The sequence below is a fragment of the Prinia subflava genome, chromosome 1 (assembly GCF_021018805.1).
Source record: "Prinia subflava isolate CZ2003 ecotype Zambia chromosome 1, Cam_Psub_1.2, whole genome shotgun sequence".
Lineage (NCBI taxonomy): Eukaryota > Metazoa > Chordata > Aves > Passeriformes > Cisticolidae > Prinia > Prinia subflava.
Genome location: NC_086247.1, coordinates 128,297,780 through 128,320,652, shown reverse-complemented (window position 1 = coordinate 128,320,652; position 22,873 = coordinate 128,297,780). Strand labels below are relative to the sequence as shown.

General features: G+C 37.7%; 1 protein-coding gene across 5 annotated transcripts in view; it reads left to right on the top strand.

Moving 5' to 3' along the window:
- The window catches only part of GLCCI1 (glucocorticoid induced 1), a 53,348-nt gene that overhangs the window by 17,246 nt on the left and 13,229 nt on the right, over positions 1 to 22,873 (top strand). For 3 of the 5 annotated variants that reach the window (XM_063411622.1, XM_063411649.1, XM_063411639.1), the window contains exons 2-5: positions 1,940 to 2,091; positions 10,006 to 10,092; positions 18,084 to 18,200; positions 20,138 to 20,290. In XM_063411622.1, coding sequence (XP_063267692.1) covers positions 1,940 to 2,091; positions 10,006 to 10,092; positions 18,084 to 18,200; positions 20,138 to 20,290 — 509 coding nt within the window. The remainder of the gene's footprint in view (positions 1 to 1,939; positions 2,092 to 10,005; positions 10,093 to 18,083; positions 18,201 to 20,137; positions 20,291 to 22,873) is intronic. The other 2 variants (XM_063411631.1, XM_063411661.1) reach the window with 1 other exon arrangement.

The window sequence follows — 22,873 nt, the reverse complement described above, 5'->3', positions numbered from 1 at the left end:
TTTCCTGTAATTCAGAGAAACATTGATGAATAGTAGGGACTTTGGAAACCACACCTTGAACTTTTTTTCTCAGCTTTAAGGCTTGACAGTGTCTTGCAATCCACTTTCAAGATGCCTGTGGAAAAACAAAACTAGTAACTTTTGGTGGTGTTTGTTTCTCTTCAGTTTTAATGGCATTATTTTAGTTAGTAATGTTGGGATTTCCTTTGAGTTTCCTCTGGTTGTGGAACAAGTTACAAACCTTAGCTAATTGTCTGGTTGTATATATTTTGTTGTGTCTTTTGGGCTTGTGTTCTCTTGGGTTTAGTCCATACTTCCTCATCTTCAAACATTATCTTGTGCTTGTTTCTGACTTGTTTTAAAAGGTGTTTTCTGAGAAACTTTCAAAACTTGGGCTGAGAGAGTAGCATAGTGCCACAGCATGACAGGGAAGGTTGGAAGAATTCTTTGTAGCTATATACCCATTACGTGCACTTGTGTTTCAGTACAAATGTAAACACTAGTTTAACTTTTAAAATTTGTCATCTCTTTACTTTTAATAGTTCAAGGATCTTTCTTAAAAAGCAGATTTGTCACAATTGGAATCCTATAAGGATAGATCTGTTTGAAATAGTAGGGATTTGATTTATAGATAAGGCAGTCAAAGTAATTACAGTATAAAAGGCAGCATGATATATTATGTCATGTCCAATTCACAGCATTGTTTAGAACTCTTCACCTAAAATGAGTAGCTAATGCAGTGTTTTAGCAGGTCTATATTTGAATAAAATGGTCTCTTTTAACATTGTCTTCATATATCATACTATAATGATGCTATATTAGTGCAAGCTATACCCTAATTGTGCTGAATGCTATATATCACATTGCTGATGGGCTCTGCTTTTTGAGATCCATCAGTTCCAGGTGATACACAAATAGGAAATACTGGGGGAGGCCAGTGACCATGTATGGACTCAGAAGTGTGCCAGCAGGTTTGCTCTCATATTCTGAGCAGTGAATAGGCTTTTGGTGGGTCAGATCAGTGCATAGCACATGACTAACTTAGAAGTTACCTCACTTGTGAATTTCTTTTAGTAGGGATGAGCAAAACAGACAGTAGGTGCCATGTAGGGCTTAGGTGGGCTAATACGAAGTCTAGAAAACGAGTATATGAAGTAATACTGCCTGAAGGACAAAGCAGACAAAGACAATCCAGAGAGTATGCTGTAAAAGTCTGTTCTTTCCCACATCAATCTTGTGAATCACCCTGCACTTTGCTCTCCAAATGAAATGCCAGAAAAAGTGTTCCATGATCTGAGTGCATGGCTAGAGAAGTACAGGGAGGAGATGAGGACTGCAGGCATAATGATGAGTGAAAACAAGCAAGGCAGCTGCTCTGACCGGCTCTCTGTCAGAGGGAAAGACGCAATCACGCTCTCGGCTTGCTATGGCCTGCAGTAGGATCTTGTAAATAATATGGAATTGATTTAAATCATAAAATAGTATGGAAAAGAGAAAAAAATTGATATGCATCCTCTTAACAACCACAGTTTTTCTCGTGATTTGTATTTTAGTGTTTAGAAAGCTAAGCAAGCTGACTTAAGAAGCTATGCCATATTTTCTTATTTCTGCATGTCTGGCTTTCCTGAGTTGCATCATCACTGTTTTTAAATTTGCTTGATTTTTTTTGCTGATGAAAATACATAGCATAAGTAGCCGTTCTTTGCAGATATGAATACCTTAAGCATTGGGGGTTTTGTAACTATTAAGTTTTCCCTTTTGTATTTGTTTTTTTCTTTTGTCTGATGTATTTGCTTTGATGTGATGGCATTCTTTTCAGTTTGGCATTTAAACAGAGGTTTCTGGTATGTTCTTGCCATTGTGTGTCATAGCTAGCTTTTAACATTTCATGTCAAATTTAGCCTGACTTTTTTGTTGATTTTGTTCTGGTTTTCTACAGTGGACAGGCCAAAGTCCCAGCAAATCAGAACTTCTGGTACCATAAGGCGAACTTCTTCTTTGGACACAATAACAGGACCTTACCTCACAGGACAGTGGCCACGTGATCCCCATGTACACTACCCTTCATGTATGAAAGATAAATCTACTCAGGTAAAAGCTGTAAAACAAGACAAGAGATGTTTCGTATAATTGATGTCTACTAATTTAATTCCGAATTAAATGTGGATTCACTTAATTTTATTATGAATATGATACCCTAAAATAATTTACAGTAGTCTTTTTTTAATGAGCGCTAATGCAGTAACATGGTATGCAATGATAATATTTTTGTGCTTTTAGAAAACAGTTAAAAATAATTTTCTCCATGTGGGCAGATCTGTTGAGGCTAAATAAGCAGATATCAATCTCAGCCTTGTATCTGGTTTATTTTGAATCTGCTATATGCAAAATTGTACCGAGTGTTATTTAAGCAATAGAGTCCATATAGCAGTGGCTGACAAACTAAAGATTTTACTAAATCATGGTAATAAATCTGTCAGTCTCAAACTGTGTGTTTGTATGTGTGCATGGGGCTGAGGGAAGGCCACTGAGGTTAGTCGTTGCCTGATACTCTTGTGATAGCCTTGGATTCTCCTCAGGGCTCTGTCCTTAGCAGTATCCTCTGGCAGGTATGCTGCTGGGGCATTCTACTACTCCAGTGCTCTCTGACTAGAAAGGTGAATGTTCTTTCTTGCCTGCTTCCTCCTTGTGCTGGAGCTTGTTGCCCACAAAGATGATCACTGTCAAACAGATTAAAATGACATCATTCTAACCATCTCTCCCCAATTATTATCAAAAGAGCTGCATTCTTGGGTTTTTCAGGAGTGCTTTTGGGGTTTGGAATAAGCCATCTGAGTTTGTCTGTGAAACTAAATTGGAAACTAGAAGAAACTCTCTCTTTAGTTATATTTTCAATCTAACAGGTCATGTAGGTTTGGTAGTTAAATCAGTTGCTTATCTCTTGTGCCACAATTCTGATCCATGGTTATGGGTTTTGAAATAGATTCTATGATTCTAGTCTTTTGTGTAATACTGAGTTTCTCAGGACAAGTTAGAATGTATATAGAAGTTTCTTCATCTCAAAAATATGTCGTGCAACAGAGGAAGCCCTTTGATGGAGTAAAGATAAGCACAGAGTGCTTAAAAAAGAAAGAAAACGGATCTGTATGTTTCAGAAACCTTACTTAATAAATTTGAGAAACTGATGATTAAAATGTTCCAAGAAAAATTATAGAAACTAATGAGGATCTGTTGGAAAAGGATCCTCGCGTCCTGCTTATTTTGAAATGAGACAGTCAGTTTTAGCCAAAAACCAGCAGTCATATTTACTATCACAAAAGATCTACCTAATAAGCTCATAATCCTGTATTTATTTTCAAGATACCTTCCATTCACAATGCTATGACTTTAAAGTCTTTCTGTTTTGAAAGCATAATTTCCATTCAGGAGATTTTCAGTACCATGCTTTGTAGTTACTGTATTTCTCAACCCCTCTCTAAAAATGTAGATCCATATCAATCTTTACAAATACCCTTATGAATAGAAAATTCAGAATATTTAAACATTTACAAACAAATCTTTTATAGTTGCAGAAAAGATAAACAAACTGTTCTATAAATATTTGAGCTCCAAGTATTTGGCAGTAAAATTGCTTTTCTAGTGAGCTCAAGTAAGTGTTCAGGTTATGTGAACGTTTGGCTGCCTCCCTTTGCCTCATTCAGAAACTAAAACTGAAGTTTTACCTTTTCAGCATAATCAACTATAAAAGAGAGGAAAATCATTCTGTTGTCATTACAAAATGAAGTATTATTTGAAAGGGGTAGGAGCAGGGAGATCTTAAGGTCTGCATTTGTGGATATCTTCCTGCAAGGAATTATATTAGCTGTCTTTGTCTTCAAATTGTGCCAGACTCAAGCATTTATCAGTGCTTAAGTTGAGTCACTACTTGTGACTATGAATATGGAAAATGGAACGAGCATATTGATATGCACAGTGATTACCAGTTGGAGGACTTCTTTTTGTTTGATTTTTGGTTTTTCTTTCCAAATAAAATGCTCACTAGGGAGGCTTGAAGATGATCATAAAACATTATCTTATGTTTTGATGTGTGTCTGGGTTTTTGTTGTTTAAGCTGTGCGTAGCTTGAAGTATGTCTAATTTCAAGAACTAAGGATGAGTTGTTGATAGGATGCATGCATAGCAAATTAAGTTAAATAAAAAGAAGTTAATGAAAATCAATAAACCATTTTTCTGTATGAACATGTTTCATTGGAGAATAAATTATCTCTTGTTTTACTTCTAAATTCATGAGCAATGCTGTCAGTATAACTTACATTGTGGGTAGATATATTTCTCTTTCAAGGGTATATTTTGTTCCTAATTAAACATTAATCTAAAATCCAAATTTTGTGCAGTTTTGTTAAGGTGGTGATTATGGCTGTTCCAAGTTTCTTAGAATTCTTTTTTTTTAAGAAAGAGAGACAATTTGTGGTCTTCATGGTGATCAGATGAACCTTTAATGAGCTTTATTCCAAGTCCTTGTTTCTACTTAAATTCCTTCAACTTGTATAATACTCATGAGTACAACTTTTCTTCATAATAGTAGAAGGGAGGGAGCAGAATTTAGTTTGCTTTAGTTTCTGTCGTATCTGGGAGAATAGGAACACAGTTCATAGTTCTATGTCCCTCTTACTTATCCCAAGTATTTTGACTGAAAATACAGAAGGCAAGTGAGGTGGTTATTTGCTTTTGGAAAAAGACACTGCATTGTGGTATTTGTACAATTCAGTATTTCTCAGAATTCTGTATGTATGTTCGTGTGTATATGTGCATATGCATGCAACTATCTGATCTTTAATGAGCAACATGTTTTGGATAATCAGAGGTATGCAATTTTATTTAGTAGTGTTTTAAGTATTTCAGAAATGCAGGTGAATTTCCTATTATGGGAAGTTACTTGTGTTAATATACTTTGTGATTCCTTTCCTGAGTTCCTCCACTGTCCTGTTCTCCTCTCCTTTTGTAAAATCTGAACTTTTCGTTAAGGCCATTTAAAACTCAGTATAACTTCTTTCCCCATTTTTCCTGTCTCTTTTGGGAGCACTGATGGAATAATTTTGTACACCACTTCCTTATGCTTCCTCATTTAAGTATTTCCCTCTTCATAGCATAAAGAACAACTCAATGTTGAAACAGCTGTGTCTAACCTTGGAATCTTCAGAAACATTTGGATAATTGTCAGAGTTGATAAATATAATTATTTGGCAGTAGCTAAGTAACTTAAAAGATATTTATAAAAGTAAAATGGAGAGATGTTGATGTTGATGTCAGAATAAAACTATTGCCAGGTAAAGTTTGTCATGTACTCTTTCTCAGTCTAAATAATACAAAGAAACTAACAAATGGCCTAGTGGCATTTCCAATTGATGACATAAGCATATCCAACAATATTAGAATCCAGTTTTTCTCATTGTGTATAGAATTAGGTATGGAACAAATGAAATTGAAGAAAGCTTGCAAAAGGCCTTTCAGAATTTGTACTTCTTTTTAACCTCAAGAATATTGCAGAGTTTCTAGGCTAAAATATGTTTTTCTTATGGGTAGGTCAAGGCTTTAACACAGCAAGCTCTCATTAGACACTTTTTTTTCTTCTGGGTAGATTTTTTTTTGCTGAAAAATTACAGTCATAAGCAAAGAGGCTCATTTCCATGAAGCTTTTTTATTGTTTTATTAGTTAAAATTTATTTTATGGGATATTTTAATGATGTATATTGGTTAGAAGGACAGGGAATAAGGTATGTGTCGTAGAGCTGTGAATTAGTCATTCTAACTTTGCTTAACCTATCTGATGTGTGAGTCATCATCTACGGTCAAATTAACTTCTAACTCCTTTAACAATTTCTTTTTGGAAAGTTTCTAGATGGCCTTGGAATGCTTCAGAAATAAACTGAAAAGCCATCAGTTTTTATCTTCTAGTTCTGCCTCTGGGTTTCTTTTGAATGTAGAAGTTCTTCAAAAACATATTGCTTCCACTGTAAAGCATAGACTTATGTAGATATTCCAGAATGCAGGCTGTATGTAGTAATGGGAGTGATGGGCTGGCAACAAATGTGAGATATTTAAGGTAATACAGTCTTATTTTAGGTTTAGGTAGGTTGGTATACTATGCAGTCATTCTGATCTAAGTGGAAAGAATGTAGGTGTATGTCCCTGGCATAGTTGGAAAAGCAAGGCAGGATTACCAAATGTGTTGGAAAGAGTGCTGATCTCCACGAGGCTGGGTGAAGTTAGAACTGTGGTAATTGTGATTTACGTGAAGACTGAAGAGAGCAAACAGATGTGGCATTCTGAGCATGTCCTATCCCACGTGTCACATGAAATGGACCACAAACCCTAAGGTCTTGAAAACAACAGATTCGTGTCTTGCAGGTGCAGCATGCATTGTCTAAATGTTTTCAAGGATATCACTCTAAAATCTTAGTTTCATAATATGGCCTTGCAGGATTAATGCTTCTTCATGAAGTTCAGTGCATCACTTCTGTGGTGCTCTGGAACGTTACCCGTTTCAGAGATAGTGCCTGATGTCTCCTGCTGTGAGAGGTACTCTCGCACTCTTGACTTGGAAGTGCAGCAACTGTGGTTTTGTTTGTGATTCAGAAATTTTTCTTCTAATACAATTCTGAGTTGTGTTCTGGCTTTAATATTTTTTTTCATATGTTTAACATTTCAGAAGTGCACTTGCAGCTTCAAATAAAGGTTTTTGATAAGTTTGATAAGTTTGTTTTTTGGAAGTTGTAAATAAGATGAGAAAACAATTTCCATGAGATGTGACAGATTGTGGGTGCTACACACCCCCATCTTATTTGTGATCTAAATGACAGCATTTAAGTGAGATATAAGGTGTCCATACATAATCTAAACTTAGAAAAGCAGAATTTCTGTTTGAATGCAGCAAGTCTGGGGTGCTTCTGTTTGTTCTTTAAAAGCTTTTGCTTGAATACACGGATTTGACATTACAAACCCCAAATTATTCTTCATGTAATGTGGATTACAACATATTGCAAGCAGCAGTTTTCAGGATTTGAAGATGACTACCTTACAGTAATATTCTAGTAACTCCTTATGTTGTATTATTTTTGTAAAGCTTTTTTTTTTAAATTTGCCTCTAAGTAGCACATAAATATAACACTGTCTGACTTCAGTGCTGTGCTAGGAATATCATAGAATGTTTGTAATCTAACACTGCAGGTGAAACTGGGGATCACAAATAGTCTTCCCCCTGTATACTGTGTATGTATACTTTGCAGGATTGTGTCTTGACTCAGTTTACCAGGGGCTGAGAGCATCCATGAAGTCCTTGTCTCAAGGGAGATGCTATTTGAGTGGAAGAGAATGTCAAAGCATTCTTGAACAAGTATGAAACTTAATATTAAGTGAATAAGTATTTTCTGATATTTATTTGATTTCTGAGTAAATCCTCTGCAATATAAGGATTCCTATCCCTCTCTCTCTCTTGTAACAGTCAGTGATGCTGTTGATTAAGGTCTCTAGGGGTTGATCTTAACTTGTATTTTGTCCTTGCTGTCTGGATCAATATCTGTGTTTATTAAAAATCCAGTCAGGCTCATGTGTTTTACAAATTTGGGGTTTTTTTTAACAGTGTACTTCTCGTTATTGAGAAAGTCACTTTGGCTTTTTAGATTCTTGATGTCTTTTCAGTTTATTAAACTGTAGTTAAAAGGATATGAGCTTATAGTGATCCCTGGTACACCTTTCTGCACTACAGGTAAGTATTTAAGCCCCCAAACCGCCTGATTCTGCTTCATCCTGGTGTTCCCCAAATTGTGGAGCAGTGCGGCATTCAGAAGACACTATTTAGAAGCTAAATTTTCTCGAAATTCCCTTTGCATTGCTGTTGTATGAGGGTATGGTTCCAGCTGTACTTGGGATATAGTAAAATATTGTGAGAACAGTTTAAATTGCAAAGTGAATTGTAACAGATTGTCAAAGCCTATGATTTTGAAAAAGTAAAACAATCCCCCCGTTTTCACTAGTTCAGTAGAAATCAGCAAGCCATTTCAGTGTTTTTAAAAAAACCCCAACATTTAAACCCAACAGAATGTCTTCCACACGAATTTCAGGGAGATGGTAAGTACCCAATTTGCAAAACTAAGTACTTACTTAGAAGGTGGCTCTGTTAAAATGCAGAGCAAGCAGATGTGCACACACGGGTAGCACATGCATGTGGCAGAGGCTCTGCTTTGGGTCAGGAGCATTAAGTGCTGCCTGGCTGAGGGGACTGCCTTGTCTTTCACATAGTTTGAAGTAGGTGTTTTAGCTTTTCACATTTGGTTTTATTCTTTTTTTCATAACCACGTTGTCTTCTGGTTTTTGCCCCAGACCCAAGCAGAAGGGGTTATGACATGACAGAGTCCTGTAATAAATACACAGGACTCTAACTTTTCACATAAGGACTTACTTTTTCTTTTCTGGGAACATGCAGGAAAAACTTCAAGAGTGATTTTTTCCATTTTGCATTTTAGTCACCCACACAACTTGCAAGCCTTTGGTTGAAGTATTACTGGTGGTGTAAAAATAAGAGAGAAAAAGCCCCACCAGAACAGTGGAAAGTGCAGGGCTGGCAGAAAACACAAGAAGGTTGTGTAGGCCTGTGCACACAGAGCCTGAGTACACTAAATATTGGCACTAATGAGTTAGGTGCTGGGCTGTAGGCTGTGTAATACCACAGCAGTGTGGTGGTTCTGAAGGTGCAGCCCATGCTCTGAAGTTACAGTTCTGAGCTTGATGGTTCTCTGGCTGGCCTCGAGGGGCCCTGGGGGCTGCTCCCAGCTCCCTGTGCAGGCAGCGAGGAGCTGTAGGTGTTGGTGTGATGGTGTTCTCCAGGGTGGTGCCCAGCCTCCTTCCTGAGCCAAACATTATCCATATGGGTACTACAAAAGCTTCTAGATCCTGGACAGGAAACAAGAGTAAGGAAAGCTGTGGAGGAACAGGGTTTCCATGTATGAGAATAAGTCCCACAGGCCTGTGGATCCCAGATCCTGTTTGTCCTGTGGGCTGGGGTTTTGTCTCCCTAGAAGAAGTGTCAGCAGTGGTCCTGTCCCTTAAAAAAACCCCATGGACAAATGGTTGTTTTCAGTGGTACACTTTGATATTTTGTGTACTTACTGTCAAAGATTCAGTTAATACTAGCAGGAATTGTTGGGGGGGAAAAACGGTACATAAGCAGATTTATATTTATGTGCCTATAGCACTGTGTTTTATATAGTTCATATCCCAAACTCTCCTGAATTTTAGATGCTTCCACTGTTCCTGTGACTCTTGTTCAGGAATTCCGGTAGATAACCTCAATTTTCATAGTAGCCTTATGGCAAATAAGCATACTAGTTGAGAGTTTGGGCTTTATGATGCTTCTCAGTCTTTGGGGTTTAATTTTAGCTCATACATCTAAGTACAGTCCCCTGACTTCAAGGCTTTGAAATATGGCTGGAAAAGGCCTGCCTGTCACTGTAAGTTGGTGCCAAAAATAATAAAAGGTATATCAAACTCTTGTCAAGTCAGAGTTAGCAGGAAGGGATTGGTTCTGTGGTCCAGTGGTTGAGGAAGACAGGAGGAAGAAGTGAATCCTGGCTTGAGTTTGTTTTAGTTTTTTTAATCTTGTCGTTTTCTGAATTACCCGCTAAGTGAAAGGCTGGATGCCAAAGCACAGGTGGGAGCAGCCAGGTAAGGTTTTTTGTCAGGCCTCTGATTCCTTCTTCAGTAATATGCATTGTTCTCATCCTTTTTAAATGCAAGTTTACAAAGCTTTGTTTTCTATTTTGCTTTTTATTTGAGATTGTTAATTGAGATTTGCTTTTTAATTGAGATTATTAGTGCTGCATATCAGATTCTGAAATTTATTCATGTAGCTCTGACACTGCCTAAAGAGTAAAGCAGTAATTTGTGCCAAAAGCTTTTCTTAGCTGGAGAATTCAGTATAGTGTATTTTCTTTTTTTTTTCCTTTCTAGACACCCAGCTGTTGGGCTGAAGAGGGAGCAGAAAAGAGATCACATCAGCGCTCGGCATCGTGGGGAAGTGCTGATCAGCTGAAAGAGGTGAGAAGCTTTGCACAGTTGAGCCTTTCAAGATTTGATAATCCCAAGACATTTTTTAAACCCTATCTAGAGTCCTGGAAACTGCACCCTTTCTCTCTTCTCTTTTGCTTTTGAAACAGGTTTTATACCCAGTCTATAAGCTGTTTGAAGAGTGATTGTTATTTTATGCTTGTCAGACTTCCATCCTGCATACTATGAAGTTTTGGTTGTGAAAGAGTGTCCAGAGTGAGCACTGAGGAACCAGCTTCTTGTTGCTTGCTTTCTGTTCAGTGTTACCATAGTTAGCTTTTTGACCTTTAATGCTGCTCTCCTGGAAGAGGCAAAGTGTCAGGTGGTATGTTCACATATTCTTGCTTAGAAATTCTGTTGAAATTTTAGGTTGGAGATGGAGAGGACACCACTTCCACAAAAAAGTGTTGATACAGTAACAGTATGAGTACTGGAAATGCTCTTTAATCATAAATATTTTGCTGCAGACTACAATTGCAGCTAGAAAGAACCTACAAAAAGTGGATTTGCATCATGAGAAAGTAGGTACAGTAAAATGGCCTCCAGCTCAGCTGAAATGACAGTATCTCTGTTTTTGTCCCAGTAACCTCCGTTTTGTCCACAGTTTGAGTAACTAAATTGTCCAGAACCTAATAAGGGGCTACATTCAGCCTCATGCCCCTGTCAGGAAGGGTGTATCCTCTCTTCAAGAACTGCACCGCGCTTTTCGAAAAATGAATCTTGCAGCATATTCCCTTGAGTTGGAATGTTTCCCTCATACTCTGGGCTTTTTGCATCCTCTTTCGTGACTGCCTGTTGAATAGGGCATTCAAAAATGAGAAGGAATATATAGGTTATCCGATGAGAACAAGTTAAAAGGCAGTATATATTCTTCTTCTGGACAGCCATTGATAGAATAACTGTCAGAAGGAGTGATGCAAGTTTAATTACTCAGATTTTTAAATCACGTTTGACAAATACAGAATCCATTGCAATCCATTGGTGGCAATAGCCTCATTTTTAAAGATAGGTCCCGTGCCAAAGGGAGGTTGATCAAAAGAGGCTTTTCTGTTCCCATGTCACTGAGTATGTCTTGTGAAACCTTGATGTATTGGTACATGGGCCTTCAGTTGCCTGGATGACTTCATCTGCAGCTGTGAGGAAGCATTTAGAATGACAGATTCAGTGACCAGAAATTAGTGCAGAAGGAGTTTTTGTCTGAGAAGTTTTGGCTTAAATCTTACCTACCAGCACAAAGAAATTATAATACAGACAGGAGTAGCATCTGTTTTTCTAGGATAATGTTTCCTTGCTTTTACTGAGAGACTATGCTTCATACTCTGGCAATTTCCTATCAGCTTGTGCAACAAGCCGCTGTTCTTCACCACAGACCTGTGGCTGTCAGTGATAGTGAACCCTTCAGCATGTAAGCAAGTCTGCCATTTGATAACAGTGATCCATTGTGCTGGGTTGCCACCCTCTTGGTATACTGACCACAAGACAAAGATAAGAAATGTGTGGCCAACGTGTTTCACAGTTCCTTTTTTTGATAGAGTGCCTTAGTGGACAAAATAGGTTCTGTGGAAGAGAGTTGTTTCTATCCAAACTTTGCAATGGTTGTTCACCCCAAAACCTATGCTTGTCTTCTTCAGCATACCGTTCTTCCTCTTCCTCTGTTTTCCTTTCTCCAGCTGAACACTGAGGCCAGTGTTCTTACATTTTCTAGTTCCTTGGGTTTATAACCCAGGTCTTCTGCATGCATCATCCAGGCGCTATTCATCTACTCTGTTTGAGCTCTTACTCTTAACTTCCAGCTCCTTGTCAGTTCTGGCTCTCTATTGTTTGACTTCTATTTTATCCCTTTCCTTTCCTTCAGCCTATGTGGTGGGTGTTAAGTGTTTGTTTAATACAGGAGTATCTGCACTAAGTTTCTTTGTGCCACAGTAATCTGCAGTTCCTGGAAGGAGAAATTCCCTGGGGTGGTTCTGTTCAAACTGTAAAGCCCATGAGAGACAGAATTGTTAACAAATGTGGCTGCCAGTTCCAGATATCTTTCTTGAACATGTGCAAACTGAAATTTTTGCCAAAGCTTCACCAAATGTAAAGATTCTTCCAAGGGACTAGAGGAACACATTTGCAGCATAAAGGACCCTCAGGCAAATGCTTGGCTTTTTCATCCAAAACAGTGGGAAAAAGAACTATGCAGGTAAAAAGCTTAAAGTAATGTGCTTTGGCACATAAAATGGTAAAATCTCTTCCACCCCCCTTTTATTTTAAATCACATACTTAAACAACCCTAACACTTTTGCTGAAGTCTCCAATGGAAAGGAGATAGAATGGTAAATGTTGCATGGTAGACATTTTGTCAAAGCTGTGGGCAGCTGAAAGCAAGAGCTTAAGTAATGGAAATAAAAATATCACCTTCTCCTGGGAAACTGCATTTGTCACGTGTAGTGTAGGTAACATTGTTCTGCTCGGAGCTTTGAATTGTTTCCCACAGCATTTGACAGTAAACAAGTAGATAGCTGTTTGCAGTTTCCTTGACTTGTTTTAGCAATTTGGATTCATGTTTTCTTGCTTCAGGAATCAATGGAATGATTCTTAGCACTTTTTTTAATATGTTTGTATGGTAAATACCTAAACACTTGTCTGATAGCTAATGGTTTTGATAAAATAAGATTTTGCGTATACATTTGAAAAATACCTTTTCTTGGTTAATTTGTGTACTATTAAAATTAGAATAAATTTATTTAATACAACTGGTAGCTCTTTTAAAAAGATCTACATCATGAAAACTAAAAGTGAGTGTAGGTTTAACATCACAAGCAAGCAAATGAATTCAGAATTACCACTTACAAAAAGGATTTCACTTTGGATAGTGAAACTTACTTTACACTTAACTGAAATAGGTGTGTGTCAGAATTAACTCTGTCTAGCACTAAAATAAATATGTTTGCTTTGTTGTAATGAGTCAGTTAGAAACTTAGAAGTCCCTAGCTCTCAATATAAACTTTAATAATTTCATAATGAAATCTACTTTTAAAGAATTTGTATATTCTGAAGGGCTCTACTACTTGATTTTAAGAAGTCTTAAGTGTAACTTGTCCAAGATAATGCCACACTGCTTTAACATTCTTTCAATAGAGACATGTCTTAACTGGGAGATAAAGATTGCTATCAGTCTTTTTATTGGACACTGGTATTTTTTCCTTTTCAGCCTGAATAATTAGTTTGAAATTCTGTTCATGTTGTTCAGGGACAGTTTTAGTTACAGCTTACCCTGAACTGGAATTTACCCAGAGCTGGGAAAAACCCTCTATTTAAAACAAGTAGTTTTTGCTTTGTATAGGTTTTTAAAGACATATTTCACACAGCTGATTTCTCACTTCCCTTAAGCAGCTCTCTGTGCTGTATCTGTTACACAGACAGCAGCAAGTCCTCATTGGAAGGTCCCTTTTGCTCTAGCAGAGTACTTGAAAAGGACTTAGGAATAAAAGAGAATTGAATATGAGAGCTTGCATGCCTAATACACTTTCATATACCAATTGAAAGATAGTATTCAAAGGTTTAGAGTGAATTTCTAATGCTTGTTTTGCTCTTTGACCTACTGGTTAACTTGTTTATTAACAAACATTTTATGAATGAGATGGGGTTCACTCATTAGCAAGGAGTTTGTGGCTTGATCTGCAGTAGGAAGTTACCATCTTGTGTAGGCTGAGCTGTAAAAATACAGCCTATTGACTGGTAAATATTAGTGAGCATTTGGGGAGGTGGGACGTGTCAGATTCCTTCATATTAGTCTGCATCTAGGTCCCTTCAAAAGGGAAAATTGACCAGGCTATTCAGATTACCTCAGTTTTGTAAAGAGCTGACCTAATTGGTTATTTCTCAGTTTTGTGTCATTAGTTATATTATACTGCATGTATATCACAAGTGGAATAGACAAAATTCATATTATTCATTGTCCAGCTTCGAGCTATAGAAATAGTTAGCAAGCAAAAATACATATTTATAGGGGGTTTTCCTGACATGGTTGTTTAATAATCCTGGATGGTCATCTTACCTTTGGCTGACAGTAAACTATGAAAACCAAACTGAAACTTTGTGCCATGAGTGACTTTGTGTAGGTTTCTGATGACCTGCTCTTTGTGTTTTCTCAGTGTTTTTTGTTGGTGGGGTTTTTTTATAAATTGCTTTAAAGTAGGTGAAGAAAAAACTGTTTCCACTGCATCAGCAACATTGCAGAGAACAGTCAATGGAAGAGCAAAGGCTAAAATTTTCTTAATTTTTTTAAATCTGATTTGTCTAAATTTTTAAATTTTTTTTTTAAGTTTTTAAACAGATCTGTGCTGTTTTACCCCTCCATGCAGTCACATGAGAGTACTTGCCAAAGGTGAATCAAAGTATATCGTTTGAAATTTACTACCATATATGTTGACACACTGAAATGTAGCAGTTTTAAATAAAAAATGGCATTCAAACATTGGAAGTAGTGTTCAAATTGAGACTATTCCTTCATGAATTCCTTGATTTTTTTTTTAATGGATATGTTTTATTTTCAGCTGTATACTCTAAGAAAATAGCTGTATTTTCTACTGAGAATGTTCTGCCCATCTTCAAGTTAGGTAGGCAGGGGGAGAGAGCATTTGAATGGGTATACTAGAACAATTCAGATGTTATGGATGTAGGTGCACATATGTGCAAGGCTAAGGCTTAAATGTCTTCAAGTGGGTGCTTCAGGATACAGGTTAGATCTTTTGTGATGATTTACATATGATTGTGTTCCTTAATGTGACTGTGTATACCTCAGTCACATTCATGCTCAGTACTTGGGCGTGGGAGGGAAGTGGTGTCCCAAACCCTTGCTGTTCTTAGCTGCCCAGTGAAAATTGGGAGTGTTTTGTCACTGCCCTTTGGTTTCCCCAGTGTAGCACATGGTTGCTTTCCTGCCACGTCCTTGGCACCATTTTCTTTGCACAGATCTGGTCTAATGCTGGATCTTGAAATTCCTGTTTTGCTGATAACACTCACTTGGCACCATTTTCTTTGCACAGCAGACTCTCTAGATCATATTCACTGCATCAGTTGAGTGCCCAACAGACAGGATCTGCTGCTTTTTTGAGACAATTGGTGAAACAGGTGCCATCAAGGCATGTTTCAGACTCTTTTCTTGCTCCATGAATTATATTTGTTTTGCAAGAATTAGTGTAGCTCATACTTGTCTGTAGATCATTTTGCTTTCGTTTGGTGCTCTGGTGGCACTTCTCTGCTGCCTGAGAAGGTGGTGTAGATAAACTTTGAGGAAGCTAGCACAGCTGTCTGTTCCTGTTAGCAGTGGTGGCTTTATTTCAGCTAGAGATAGAGGAGAAGTAGTAATTAAAAGATAATCTTGTAGAAGAAAAAAAGCTATTGCAATTTCAGGATTAGCAAGTGGTAGAATCACTGTGGACTCCCCTTGGTGAAGAGATGGAGCATTGTTCAGTTCAGTGGATTTTGTGTACTCGTTGACACTGCCAGCTTGCTGATAGTGTGTGCCAGCAAGGCTCTGTCTCCCAGGTCTGCAGCATAAATAGAAAATGGCAGATTCCTTTTTATATGCCCATGGTTACTTTCTTGTTTTCTTATCCAAAGGGAACTACCACATCATGGACAGCTAGGGTCCTGCAAGTTCAGGGCTAAGGACATATGATCCAAGAAGGCACATCTGTTTCTCCACTGCATTGCTTGTTTGGCTTAAACAGATGGTATCAGCTCCAGATACACAGTCAAGTCAACAATTCTCCATCTTCTGTTTCTCCTCAGTGACCCAAGCACTCTTTTCTTTGTTAGAGTCAAGAACCTAATGGCTGCCGAAATACACACACTCTTGAGGTGGCTGAGAGCACCCTAAATTCCAGGGATCCTTTGATTTCTTTCACAATGTCAGAGCTTCAAGGTTTTTGGCTAACCTAAAGACATACCAGCCTATCAACACTCTCCCATTTAGAGCTTTCACTGTCCAAATTTTACAGTGAGAGGCTATGTCCTCAAAGATTTGCAAGCTTATTTGTGACAGAAATCAGTCAACCAGTTCTGAGATTGTATTGTGTGGATATTTTCTTTTCATAGTGTGGTCCTGAGGAAAGCTCAGAAACTGTATTTCATTTAAATTAAACAAAACAGTGTATTTTGTCTTGGGAGGAAGTGCACAGAATCAGTGAGAGGCAGGAGAAATGAAAGATTCATATATATCACTCTCCTTGCTTTCTGGTTATTCTTCTAGCCAACCATATCTGTCCACAGCTGTCTTCTGATCTGGGCAGCATTTTTCTCCTCTGTTTTTAAAGGGGAAGATGACGATTATTTCCCAGTTTTCCCCATTCTTCAGCATCCCAATGTAAGACACAAATAATTATAATGTGTGTATATTTACCAGAGTAGTTACGTGCATGTTTTTTCATCTGTGCAGTTAGATTTCCTAATTGCTGTTACTCCTACAAGGAAAAGGGGAAATTTCTAGATGAAGGGATTTATTTTTTTAGAGATGAAATACCTCTTCAGACTCCAAAGTTTTTTGCAACATGGTGCTCGAGTTGCACCTTTAAGCAAGAGTTTGGTGTCCCAGTTCTCTAAATGTAGCTCATCTGTGTAAGACATGCAGTTGTATTAGGGCTCTGTTCTGCTGTATATATTCAACACAAAGACCCTTTTGGAAGTCTTGAACTGTTTGTCTGTTGTTTAAAGATTAAAGTATTCAGCCATTTCTGAGTAGCAGTTCTCTAAATAAGGGTAACGAGCTGTGGCAAAACTTGATATGAAGTCTTAAAGATAGATTGTTCTTCTGTGAGTGCTACCAGAAACAGCACAAAGAAGAGTTCACAGCCTGCAGCAGAGCTCCATCCAAACCTCTTCACCAAGCACTGTCATCTCTGACACTGTGAAGAGTGATTTGAAGTGATTCTCTGCCACAGAGTTGCTTTGCAAGAGTACCAGTGATATATTTACCCACTTGGAAATAACCACAGAGTGCATGTATTTGTAAGTTGTCACTCAGAAGGAGAGGTTAGTTTCCAGCTAATGTACGAATTCCGTGTGCATTCATTCTCCTTACTTGCCCTTCAGGTTTTTAAAAATTGTATCTCTAGCTGAGTTAAAAATGAAATGAGGCCATGCATGGCCTTATATTCCAGTGTGCTGAGCATGAGGAACAATGGGATTTGAGCCTAAGGGAATAAATTATCAAGTTTTAAGGAAGTGTCTGTACCTGTTGTGTGAATTTGCACAGAGTCTAAACTTCTGACACAATGTTTATAGAGGTAAGTACTCTCTTTCATGTAGAAGTTTCCCAGGAGGAATAAATAAGTAGAAGAATCCTGAAATGAAATTCTTTTTTGTTTCTTGTTAAGAAGCAGGTCAAATAGATAATGCCTTTAGTTGCATTTGACATTCAAAATATGTAACATTTGATAAGACATCTTTGCAGCAGACAGCAGGAAAGATAATTCCATCTGCCTGAAGGAATCTGTGAATTTTGCCTGAAGGGAAGTGCTATTAAATGTATTTAATAAGTACTTAGTGAGTTTTGAGTGCCAGTTGTTTGTGAAGGTTCTTTACTTTTATGATGAATTATCACTAAAAAGTTTTGTCTTGGTTTAAGATCAAACAGAATAAACTGTAGGCTTCAAATTCCCCAGTTTAGACCAGTTACAGGTTAGAAGATGCTACAAATCGTCATTCTGACTACTTTTATTTGCATCAGATATTATAGTGCTTGTGTGTAAATGTGGAAATTCAGTAAATAAACCAAGCCTGTTGTCGTTTTCGGGTTGACAAATAGGGCAGATACTTTGGAGTAACTATCTGATAAGCAGAAAGAAGCTTTAATACTCCTACTTCAAGGAAAAGCAATTCCATATGCCTGTAAAATCCTCCAAAGAGGATTAAAATGTCTATGATTCACTTCATATGTGAAGATGTGAGCAGTTATGATAACTCATTCTCACTTCACCTGAACTCCTCTCCAGCAGATTGCCAAACTGAGGCAGCAGCTCCAGCGCAGTAAGCAGAGCAGTCGTCACAGCAAAGAGAAGGAACGTCAGTCACCTCTCCATGGCAACCATATAGCAATCAGTCAGACTCAGGTAAGTGGGTAGTTCTGATATTACCAGCCTCCCACCGTACTGGGGCTGGCTGAATAGCCTGCTGAGCCTTCCCATCTGTCTTGTTTGTTCTCGTGTGGCACACTGAAATGCTTAACAGTCTGATGTTCCTGTACATTCACTGAAATTAATCTGATAGTCATCATATAATAAAAAAAGAGTTGCACGTGGATAGCAACTGAAATATATTACAATTCTGTAAAAGTTGTGGATGTGGCCAGATAAGCCTGTGCTTCTAGGGATGCGTACTTGTTCCCAAGACTAATTTTTTTGTGGTGAACTTTCAAAGTTCCTCTGGAAGGTATTTATCAGTTTTGCAACCTAATTCCATATGGGCTAGTTAAAAAATAAAAATAGAAAATAAAGTAAAAGAAAGTACCAAAGCAGGGTGCAATGGAGGATGCCCAAAGCAGTCATGATCTAATTATTAGAACCTGTCAGCAAAATTTAAACCAAATTACCGTTCTAAGGCTTAGGTGAGGTTCAGCCAGTATCTTCATAAATCTTAAGGCACTTTTAGAAAGCCTCTAACCATGGCTTATTTGGGAGTGCAGATACTTGAGTCCTGATTAAATTTCACCTATAGTAGTAGATCGTTGACTTGGGCTCCCTGTTACTACCGGGCCGTTCTGAACATCTGAAATGTTGGTTCTGTCCTGGTATTTCCTGAGTACTTTTTTAACTACCTGGTGTTCTACAGCAGCTAGTTACAGCAGCTGGTTGAGCTGTGATGGCTGATTGCTTACATTCTGTATGTGGGGATAAAATCTTATGGTCAAAACATAATGCATGAAGACAGTAGGAATTTGATGCTCTTCCTGAACCCATTAGCCTTTATGACAAAAGGATCCTAGTACGTTTTGCATAGAAAAGGGCTTTGTTGCAACTAGCTGTGCCATTATAGTCACACAGCAGACAGTCTTTGACTGGAACCCACCTAGGACATATGCTGTGAAGAAGCATTCTTTAGTATGTGGAGCTCACTTTGTCATTGCTCACGTGACATTTTCATTTCTCAGGAAGATGTTCTCTGATAAAGCCATTCTGCAGGCAGTGTGTTTTGGCAGTCAGAGAATGCTTGCAGGCAAATGACTTGCACCTTGGGAGCTGCACATTATGTAAGATTCACTAGATAAAAACTCAAAAAAAAAGTTAACATTTTGTCTTAAGCATCTGTGATTCTGTGAGCAGGAGGAAAGCACATTGACTGACACGTGAGCACTGTTTATGGCTGTTGGGTAGCTGCTGCCAAGGTGAAGCTTTTAAGGTTGACTGTGCAAGATGTGTGTGCAGTCCTTTGAATGTTTCCTGTTGATAACAGAGCTCCACTCAACAGGCTTTTCTGAATATCATGTATCTGCTTACTTACACACTTGTTTCTTAAACTCAAGATGATTTCTCTTAAGACCATTGACACAAAATTCTGAAAAGCTATAAGCTAATGAAATTCAAGATTCAGAATGAATGTTTTTTTCATTCGCTAAAGCCAACCAAAAGAGAGTAAAAAGTGTATTAAGTGACTATTTCAGTTCAGTCATTAAGCTTTAGGAATGTAGTGAAATGCCTTTTGGATCACAGTTAAAACATTAGCATCAGGGCCCCATGCACTCCCCATCCCCCAGCAGAGTGAACCCTGGTCTGTGCCTCTGGAACATACATACACCTGTCTGCTTACTCTACCAAGTGAAGTCATAGAATGCTTTGCTTATTCAACTCTTCTTTGACTTGAGTAGAGATCATTTTATTGGCTTTTGATTTATGCAGGCATTTGGGTTTTTTTTAATTTACTAAGTAAAGATGATCTTCTAGCTGGCAAAATCAATACACAGCTTCTTACTTAGGAATGTTTTTAGTTTTGGTCTCAGACTTCTGCCTTTGTTCTTTTCCATCTTTAAATCTTGTTGGTGTTTACCTTCTAGGCTTGTATTTCCCGATCTGTCCCTATGCCACTGTCAAACATTACAGTGCCAAAATCAACTGCTTCACGTGTGCCGTGTAATGTAGAAGGAATAAGCCCTGAACTGGAAAAAGTATTCATTAAGGAGAACAGTGGAAAAGAAGAAGTATCCAAGGTAAGCATATAGTAAAATGTTTATGGTTGTTATCTCTTTGTAATCTATAAACACAGGGGAAACCCTTCTCTTGAGGAACCTTCCTTGTGGCTGAAATTACAAATAATTTTCTTCAAAGAACTGGTTGTTTGAAAACTTGGTTTCAGTGTTTTAACATAGTGGTGGTGTTTGTTTGTTTTGTTTGTTTGGGGTTTGTTTGTTTGGTTGGTTTTTTTTTTAATTTTTATTTTTAAAGGGCTTCCAGCCAAACCTGCTTTGTTTAGAATGCGCTTTCTGTAGAGAACTTGAAAGTTTTTGTGAGAAATACAAGTGTTAAAACATTCAGACACTTCAGGCTGCAGTAATAAGTAATTAGAGATCAGGGGATTGTTGTATTTGCTTCATTTTGCACTTCTTTTCTTGAGCAAGATATAAGTTTCCACTGCTCTCCTTTTTGGTTTTAATGTTTTTTTTCCCATAAACTGAATGTGACGATTTTGCTGCTGTGAAACCTCTGTGATCTGTCACGGGAGATATCTGTACTGGAAATACTGACAAATGGGGCAGCTTTGCTTTGAGCATTGGAATTTTGGAGCTTTTCATTGAGGAGTTTAGTGCTTAGATGACACTTATAATGTGGAATACTTGGTTTATAGCCACTGTTTCCTGAATATCCAGTGAAAATTTTCTGCTGTGGAAGAAAGTACTCCACAGTTTTTTCTAATCTCCTCCAAGATGTGGGTGCTTTTCTCATGACTGGTCATGTAATAACAATTCAGTACACAAGTCAAGCTATAAAACTTCCATCAGAAGACTCTGAAAACTTATATTTGCAGTTCTTAATATCAGTAGCAAACTTAAAAAGTTTTGGAGTAGTCTTGACTTCTCCAGACACCTAGTTGTGTGGACAAAGCAGTCTTAAGAATGAAATACTGTAGTAGTAGTTCTGTGCTAAGTTTTCTTCCTAAGGCTGTCTTATCCCTTTGGAATAGGTGTGTACTGTACCAGGGGAATAAGGAAAAGCAAACATGCAAACGGAAAGCCCAGCTCAATAAGCCTTGTTGCAGTGTCTCCAAAGAGAGTGCAAAAAAGTGTGGATTGTAGTGCCACCATGGATGTTGCTATAGCTAGGGTTGTAATCTCCTGTAGTTGGAGGATATTTCATTTATCTATCAGACAAATCATCCTTGTAAATGTTGTCCTTGGGTTTTAACAGCTTTTTGCTTTGGATGCAGAGCTCTCCTGTGTTACTGAATGTACTGACTCTGATCCAGCAAAACAGTTAAGCACATACTTAAGTGCATTGTTGGATTTGGGCCAGAGGTGCTCGTCAGTTTACGCAACCAAGGCAATGGTGAACCCTTCCTCCAAACATTCAGCTGGCGAGAGCTTCAGACACAAAAGAAAGTCATAAATCAGACATTGCCCTTGAAGTCAAGTCCATCTTTGTGGGCAGAGGGTTGTTTCCTGCTATGTAACTGTTAATTTCTGTGAAGTCCGGTCTTGTGGGAACTAGAGGGGGACTCCTAGCTCTGTCTTTGAGATTACAAGATCTCAGTTTGCTTATGGAAGATCATAACAAGATCATAATTTATTCAATCTTACTACCAGTGAACTTTCTCCTAATACAACAATTTAGCTGTGTTTTAGCCTGGAGGAGTGGGGGAAGCTGGGTTAAAGGTTAGGAATTACTGAACAGAAGATAAACCGTAGGAAACCAAACTTCACTGGTTTCACTGCCAGTGAACCTGTTTGTTTTTCTTTCAGTTTTCTGCCATTCTTTCTTGCTGTAACCTTTTATATTTTTAGAAACTATTTTAAAAGCACAGTCAAAGATATTTAGTTGCTTTGGAATACCTCTTCTGTCTTTACTCATGTTCATTTAGTTCTGTTACTTCTTTGAAACCTTTTTTAAAAAAATATTTGTTTGAACATCTTAATATGATTAAAATTGTAGTTACAAAAGTAAAAAAAACACAAACCACTCTTGTACTATCCTGTTATTTTTGTTTGTACAGATAATTGAGGATTAGTAATTTGTGTCTTTGTGTCATTACCTTTTAAAAATCCAGTTGAGTATATAAAGTTTAGAGAGATTGCATAGTGGTCAAAATATTAAAAAAATTTCATTCTTTGTAGTTTAGCCATAGCTGTATTTTTTCACATAATTCATCTTGCTGAAGGTGTTTCCTTTTTGCTTTCATAAATTGTCCTATTTGAGTCACTTCTTAAACACCTCTTTCTCCACAAATTTATTAATAAACTTTTAATTCATGTTCTAATGCATTTTTTCAAAATTCTTGGATATATTTTTCTTCTTTCTTTTATAACTTACTGATTCACTCTGACAAGGTATGATGGTGTGTGCATCTGTTCTCACCATAATTTGTAAGATGGAATCAGCTTTTAATGAAGTGGTTGCAGGCTTTTGTCCCATTGTGATTCCACAACACAATCATTGGAGACTGAGGTACAATAAAATAATGGACTTCTTGTAGGGATTAGGGTGGATAAAAGGTGTTCCCTCTTACAGAATACAGCAGTGAAAAGCATAAAAAGTGCCCTGTAGCAGAACACAGACACGTTTATAGGCCTCCTGTTAGG